This window comes from Branchiostoma lanceolatum, chromosome 12 (assembly GCF_035083965.1).
Source record: "Branchiostoma lanceolatum isolate klBraLanc5 chromosome 12, klBraLanc5.hap2, whole genome shotgun sequence".
NCBI classification, from domain to species: domain Eukaryota; kingdom Metazoa; phylum Chordata; class Leptocardii; order Amphioxiformes; family Branchiostomatidae; genus Branchiostoma; species Branchiostoma lanceolatum.
In genome coordinates this window covers 3,705,396-3,713,682 of record NC_089733.1, presented here as the reverse complement: position 1 = coordinate 3,713,682, position 8,287 = coordinate 3,705,396, and the positions used below count along the sequence as shown (strand labels likewise).

General features: G+C 46.3%; 1 protein-coding gene across 1 annotated transcript; it reads left to right on the top strand.

Annotated features, from left to right (window-relative positions):
- The first annotated feature begins 1,645 nt into the window (after window positions 1–1,645).
- Window positions 1,646–7,829, top strand: LOC136446350 (uncharacterized). Its single transcript, XM_066444695.1, has one exon. The coding sequence runs from the start codon at window positions 3,036–3,038 to the stop codon at window positions 7,827–7,829; it is 4,794 nt and encodes a 1,597-aa protein (XP_066300792.1). The 5' UTR covers window positions 1,646–3,035.
- The last annotated feature ends 458 nt before the right edge of the window (window positions 7,830–8,287 follow it).

Below are 8,287 nucleotides of genomic sequence, written 5' to 3'. Positions count from 1 at the left end.
CGAAGTAAAAGAAGAGACTAAGGTTTATATGAGTAGAGATAGAAGTTTTATCTACAATTCTGTTGTCTTCTTTGGCATTTAGACTAGAGATCATTATTTGCGCTCGTACATCCAGGTTTCTGACATAGCAAAGAGAATAAGATTCATGCAGTTTACTACAACTTGCATTGTTTTCCATGTCGCCTGGTTCTGGTCTTTGGATTTAATTTTTCTGTAAATGTGCAATGGACTCAGCACTAGTAGTAATACAATATCCAAATGTTTATCAAAGACACATTGTGTACAAAAATACATTTCTTTCCTCACACCATTCACTTGTTACATGATAGAGTACAGCAAGTGGTTCCTGTAAATGTGCACAGAATGAACTCTGCACTACTAGTAATACAATATATGAATCTTTAGCAAATACAAGTTGGCTCCTACCACATCGTCTCCACGGCAGGTCCGTGAGCTCCACCACAGATGGTTCGATATGCAGTCGATCCACGGGGAGAGATCCTTGTTACGCCGCTTCTTAGTTGTAAGCCCCAGTTTTTTCTTGTTGGACTTGAAGACGTGAAACTGATGGTTTATTTTGATGGTTTATTTTGCGGTACGCAGACCTCTTCAGTTCTGCCCTGATCCCTTTGTGTCTGGTGCAATACACTCAATGTCTAACCCCTCACTGATGAGGTAGTTCAGTCCCACTCCAAACGCATCACGGTCCAATGCCTGGGAGTGGGAGCTTTTAGAAGCTGTTGATTGCAACAGTTCAAAATCAACAATGTACTTGGATGTTTCTTCCATAAAAGTGTAGCTGCACTACTTGGCATTATGGCCCGGTGAATCACAACGTCCATCACCCAAAAAAGGGTTACCTGGACTTTGTCATCGGGATTTGCGTTGTCCTCATTCCAGAACAGGTCCAACACACATTGTTGAGCGATGAAGTAACTGTTGATTGCTGGTAGCAGGAACGTTGTGGAAGTGTGTTTCTACAAAACACTGTAGATTCTATGTTTCCAAAATGTCAGAAAACTTTTGATACGATCCACCAATAATCAATATCGCCCCCGGAATGAGTACATTTCCTTCAAACATGTTACTCTTTCTAACGTGTGACTGCACATCGGTCAAGCAAATGCACAGTGGCGGTTATTGACTATATTAACAACATGTGTCCTCTCCACAAAATAGTCTTCTTCAAGCAACCATTAACACAGTAAACTACATCTGATATCTGACAGCACCGTAACAATACGAGATCTACAGGACAGACTGCCATAATCTGTTACTAAACCTTTCCTGTTAAGGTGAACAAAATCGTATAACACTCTCACACATAACATCAGACCATCCATATTCAAAACACTCACGAGACCCGATACACACTGGGAAGATTTTCTGAACGTACGACAATGACGTACGACAAAGATTGACGTACGCCTTTTTTCCTAGGTGTGAACCGGCCCCGCGCGACGTACGACAGGTTCACACCCAGGAAAAAAAAGGCGTACGTCAAATTTTGTCGTACGTCCAGAAAATATTCCCAGTGTGCATCGGGTGTCCACGCGATGAGAGGTTGATGAACGACAGTATTGTCAAAATCGCATAGCAGGAAGGCGGTTCCTTTATCCAGAAGGGCTTAAAAATATGTTTTGCTATATGCTAGGTGTAATCGCCAACTTACTGTTTCTTAAATTTGCCGCCTTTAGAAATGTTAATAAGATACAGGCAAGTTCCCGCCAAATCTAGGACACGTGTTTTTGGATAGACTCTAGGGACCTCAGCACATGGAAAGAAAATAGGCTCACTCAGAAGAGAGGGACAGGCTTCTCAACACAGGAGGGCTCAGGGCTTTCTCACAGGGAGAAAGAAGAATTTAGGCTTCCCACAGGGGGAAGAAATCAGGGCTTTCTCACAGGGAGAAAGAAGGATTTAGGCTTCCCATAGGGGGAAGAAATCAGGACTTCCTTGCCGGACAAGCAGGAAGAAATCAGGCTCTTCACTGGGAGGAGAAAAACAAGTCAAGAAAGGATAAAGGACTGGGTCAGAAAGGTTGGGAGAATTGACCAGTTTTTACGGTACTTATCTGGACTTTGGAGGCATTTACCAGGATACATGGACAATGGTTGGATCGCTATTCAACTTGGATTACTGCGACATCCACTCGGAACTTTGAACTAATCATACAACTCGGACTAACTTCAAGATTCCACACGAGGAGGCATTCATCACAATCAAGAACTGTACCGGGACTTGCATTAGTCAGTAGACTCAGGCGGCATATATGTAATCACGGTGAACTACTATCTCTTCTTAATTAAACCATCAAAACGCAACCTTCCGACTCCGTTCATGTTGCCATCAAACCAGGTAAGACCAGTTAAATTCCCTCTCCTAACTTGCTGGCCGGCGGTGTCAAGCACAGGGCAAGTCACCGCGCTTACAGTAAAAACTGGTTCTACGACAAGACAGTAAACTGTGGTCTTGTCGGGAAGTTTCAGTAAGAAAAGGAGCCAAGACAGCAAAGGCCCTTGGACGAACTTGCAAGTAAATATTGTTTGTAACAAACAAGGAAATGCAGTCACGTCAAGGTTAAGAAAATGCTTTCTTTGTTGTCTGGACCACGTCTGATTCTTGACATCTTGGAATGTTCTTCTTTGATTGATGACCCTGCCCACCAGAGGAAGGTGTAAGGTTCCCCGCTCGAGGAAGCCTTTACCGTAAAACAGCTAATAGTAGCGAGGAGTAAAACTTTGCTTCTGAAAACGGTAATCTGAGGCATAGTCAAAGGCAAGAACATTGAGTACGTACTAGTGTAATGTGCAGCAAGCATGAACACATACGTATGTCAAGCAACGAACTAGTACCAGAGTGTTGGAGAAAAAAATTGGGATTCTAGGGTATCATGAGTGACGGCACAACTGTGGTATAGAACAGGCCTGACTGCTGTGTAAGCCAGGAGAACTGGGTCACTACATTACCGTAGAACAGCAAATGAAGAGGCTGTTTCTCCCAATAAAGGGGATAAACAGAGCTAAGGAAATAAAATGGCTGATAAAAGGGAAGAAAGGGGCCTCTCTACGGTCAAAGAAGATGTAGAAGAGGAAACAGAAGGGCTACAAAAAAGAGTCCCAAAAAAGGCTGATTGGCTCCTGGAGGAAGACAGCAGGAGAAAGAAGAGTTATAGGTCTTCAGTGCTAGGACAACTGACACACAAGGCAAATGCAGTAAGGGCACTGATGGAACAAAATGAGCTGCTTGGCGCACAAGTTGCCTTAGAGGAATGGCAGCAGGCCTACTTTAACCTTGAAGAGTCACATGGTCAGTACCAAGCAACTCTCGATGCCGACCAGATCAATGAAGATACAGAAAACTGGGCCAAGCCACATTTCGAAGAGCTGGACCAGTTCCGGGATGAGGTACAAGAGTGGATTAAGACACAGAGGGAAGCACAAGATGTCAAGCCCTCTGACAGCATATCACAGGCAGGCTCGGGTATATCTAGTGTAGCCTCGAGTGCAAGGTTAAGCGCCAAGCTCAGGAGAGCGGAGCTCACTGCCAAGGCTGCGGCCTTGGAGGAAAGGGCGAAGCTACAAGAAAGAGAGTTCAAGATCAAGAAAGAGGAGATGGAGTTGGCTAGACAAAGGGAGATGTTGGAAGTGAAGATGGAGCTGGCACAAGAGGATGCCAAGCTACAAGCGCTAGATGAATTTGAGGGAATAGAGTCACCCGCTGTACAAAGAACCAGGAATGTTAAGCCAGAAATTGTAGAGCCTAGACGAACACCTAACGATTCCCGGAACCTGAACCCGGAGGCAAGGGATTTCCACCCAACGCTTCATGACAGGAATGGGCAAAAGAGTCCAACCCCCGAGGAGTTCCTGCAAGGGTTGGTGTCCCAACAAGCGGAAGTCACCAAGCTGATGATTGACCATAATAATCAGGCCAGCCTGCCAACTCGAACCATCAGAGCGTTCGATGGGAACCCGCTTCAGTACACCAGATTTACAAGAGCATTCAAGCATGCAATAGAAAGCAAAACCACAGACGCAGAAGAGCGTCTTGGTTATTTAGAGCAATACACAACAGGTGAGGCTAGGAGGCTGGTGAGCAGCTGCACACTTATGGCGCCAGAAGAAGGCTACACAAGAGCAAAGGAATACCTGCGAAGCAGGTATGGCACATCATATAAGATCAGCCAGGCCTATGCCAGAGAGGTATCGAAATGGCAAGAAATAAAGCCAGAAGATAAGGACGCATTGAGGGACTTTGCGCTATTTCTACAGGAATGCGGAAATGCTATGGAAGGGAAGGACCACCTGCAGGAGTTGAACCACTACAGCAATCTGAAGTTGTTGGTGACAAAGCTTCCTTTCAAGCTGAGAGAACGCTGGAGAAGACGGTCCCATGAGATAATTAAAGAGCGTCCAGTCTCATTCTCAGACTTTGCTACCTTCGTGCAGAAAGAAGAGGACGTGGTCTCTAATGAGGTTTTTGGTGACCTCAACAACAGAGAGAAGAGCCAAGGTTCTAGCTCCAAACAGAAGTATGGACCACGGAGAGGTTCAAGCTTAGCAGTAGCTAGGGCAACGGACAATGCAGAAGCTGAGTCTCCAGGTGACTGTCTGTACTGTGCGAAAACCAATCATTGCCTGAGTGACTGTAGGGTGCTCGGCGCTAAACCAATGGACGAACGCCTGCGGTACATCAAAGGCCAAGGATTGTGCTTTGGTTGCTTGAAAGCTACATCACACCTGGCGAGGGACTGCAGGCAGCGGGCAGAGTGTAAGAGGTGTCAAAGATCTCACCCCACGGTGTTACATCGGGATGCTGAAACGGTACCCAAGAAGACGGCCGCAGTAGGACGAGTACTGCGCACCAAATGCAGCTGGGAAGGAGTGCCACCTATAATTCCTGTGAAGGTCCGCAGCAAGACCACAAATATCACAGTCGAAACATATGCTTTCTTGGACTCAGGAAGCGACGTGGTATTCTGTACCGAGTCCTTAAAGGATCAGCTGAAGACAAGTGGCAGGAAAACCAAGTTGACGCTGAATACAATTAATGACACTAAAGCAGTACAAAGCGAAGTCCTGGATGACCTGGAGGTCATGAACTTAACGGGAGAGAACGTTATTCCAATCGCCACTGCTTACACACAGGAAAGGATTCCAGCTTCAAAGGATAACATCATCTCCACTGAAGACCTTAAGGCTTGGCCACATCTCAAGGACGTAGACGTGCCCAAAATAGATGCCAATATAGGCCTACTTATTGGCAACAATGTACCAAAGGCTGTAGAGCCCTGGCAGGTAATCAACAGCATAGATGGTGGACCATATGCAATCAGAACCGTGTTAGGATGGTCAGTAAATGGGCCCCTCAGGGGGGCCAGTGACGATAAGAATGTCAACAGGATCACCCTTGAGCAGCAACTCACGGAATACTTCAACAATGACTTTAGCGAAATCAGAGAGGATAAGAAAGAAATGTCAGTTGAAGACAAAAGGTTCATGAACATCGTGTCAAAGGGAACAAACAAAAACAATGGCCACTATCAAGTACCATTACCATTCAAAAATGGTAGGCCCAAGCTGCCGAATAACAAGCAAGTAGCCCTACAACGAGCCCAGCACCTAAAGAGGAAGATGATGAGAAATGAGAGCTTCCAACAAGAGTACACCCGGTTCATGGAAAAAATAATAGACAAGGGCTACGCAGAGAAGGTACCCACAGAGCAACTACAGGCTAAAGATGGACAGGTATGGTACGTTCCCCATCACGGGGTGTACCACCCTCAAAAGGGAAAGATAAGAGTCGTCTTTGACTGCGCCGCCTCATACGCCGGCACCTCACTCAACAAAGAGCTTCTTCAGGGTCCAGACCTGACCAACACGCTGTTGGGAGTGTTAACTCGGTTCAGACAGGAACCAGTGGCTTTGATGGCGGATATAGAAGCAATGTTCTCCCAGGTTAAAGTACCGTCGGAGGACAGGGATTATCAGCGCTTCATGTGGTGGCCGGAGGGTGACATAAACGAAATGCTGGAAGAGTATCGTATGACAGTACACGTGTTTGGAGCAACGTCATCCCCAAGTTGTGCAAACTATGCCCTGAAGAGAATAGCTGAGGACTGTAAAGGACAGTACAACGAAGAAGTGCTAAAAGCACTCAAAGAAGACTTCATTGACAACAGCAGATGGGTGAATGGCCCACAATTCCTGTGGGGCCCAAAGAGCGAGTGGCCGCAGTTGCCAGAGGGTCTTCAAGAACCACCACAGAGGGACCCAGAAGTCAAAGTGAACGCCATTCAAACAGAGGAACCAATGCAGTCCAAGAAACCTATGGATGCTCTCATCGCACACTACTCAAGCTGGTATCGCTTGAAGAAAGCCGTAGCTTGGATTGCTAAAGTGAAACAGGCCCTGAAGCAGAAGAGTAAGTCCGCAGGAAAGACAACATGTCAAAGGTTGTCGACAGGCGACCTAGCACGAGCAGAGCTGGAGATAGTAAGGCACGTGCAACGTAGTCACTACAGCGAAGAGATAGTGTCCCTGCAAAGAAGCAAGGGATCAGTGAAGTCTTGCAGCAGTATCTTCCAGCTGAACCCTAAGTTAGATGAAGAGGGCATCCTCAGGGTAGGAGGGAGACTGAGACAAGCAACCCTCTCGGAAGAGATGAAGCATCCAATGATGCTCCCGAAGAGGTCCCGAGTGTCAGAGCTAGTGATTCAAGAAATCCACGAAGACAACGGACACTTGGGGAGGAACTATGTGACATCCAAAGTGCGAGAACGCTATTGGATCCCTCAAGTTAACTCGCTAATCAGACAAGTAATCGGCAAGTGCGTTACTTGTCGCCGTCATCACGGCAAAACAGGAGAACAGAAGATGGCGGATCTACCATCCTTCAGAGTAATACCAGAGAACCCACCGTTCACCAACGTGGGCGTAGACTACTTCGGCCCGTTCGAAGTCAAACGAGGCCGCAGTATTGTAAAACGATATGGAGTCATCTTCACCTGCACTACGACGCGAGCGGTGCACTTGGAGAAAGCAGACTCCCTCGACACAGATAGTTGCATCAATGCCTTGCGGAGATTCATCGCAAGAAGAGGACAAGTGAGGCTGATTATATCCGACAATGGCACGAATCTTGTTGGAGCAAAGGCAGAACTCAAGAGGGAGGTCAAAAAATGGAACACCAGCAAGATTCATGAAAGTATGTTAAAGAAGGGGATAGAATGGAAATTCAACCCACCTTCAGGTTCCCACTTCGGAGGAGTTTGGGAGAGGCAGATCAGAACCGTACGCCAAGTGCTGTATGCTGTCAGCAAAGGTCATCAACTTGACGATGAAGGCTTGGGTACGTTATTCTGCGAGGTTGAATATATAATAAACAGCAGGCCAATAACAACAGCAAATATGGAAGCTAACGACTTAGAGCCCCTGACACCAAACCATCTGCTGACGCTAAAGTCTAAGACAGATCTTCCACCCAACTTAACGGAGAAGGGAGACCAGTACGCAAGACGCAGATGGAAACAGATCCAGTACATCGCAGACCTGTTCTGGAAGAGATGGGTCAAGGAGTATCTACCCACTCTACAAGGACGCCAAAAATGGGGCAAACAAAGAAGAAACTTCGCAGTGGGAGATCTAGTGCTCCTGAAGGATGAGAACAACCCACGAGGCCAGTGGCCGTTGGGTAAAGTGGTAGAAGTAGTGCGTGGCAGCGAAGGATTAGTCCGACATGTCAAAGTCAAAACACAGCACAACATCCTAGAACGGCCGATAGACAAGTTGTGCCCAATACTGGAAGAAGAACAGGAAGACGTCTAGAGACCTGAATTCCAGGAGGATCTTGTTCGAACTCTAGTATCATAAGAGAGTATAATGCATGTAACAGCAACGTAGTGAAGTAGACAACCCTATATGGACTTCAGCCGAGCTTATTTCAATTGCATGATATTTCTACTAACAACTATTTGAAACACAGTATAGTCATTGTGTAAGGAAGTTGGCTTTATTACATGTATGTAATGTAAAATTGTCGTAAAACGGACAATTGGGGGCCAGTGTAATCGCCAACTTACTGTTTCTTAAATTTGCCGCCTTTAGAAATGTTAATAAGATACAGGCAAGTTCCCGCCAAATCTAGGACACGTGTTTTTGGATAGACTCTAGGGACCTCAGCACATGGAAAGAAAATAGGCTCACTCAGAAGAGAGGGACAGGCTTCTCAACACAGGAGGGCTCAGGGCTTTCTCACAGGGAGAAAGAAGAATTTAGGCTTCCCA

Bases quoted from the DNA above. Each gene is read 5' to 3' on its own strand.
- LOC136446350 (XM_066444695.1), top strand. From the start codon at position 3,036: ATGGCTGATAAAAGGGAAGAAAGGGGCCTCTCTACGGTCAAAGAAGAT.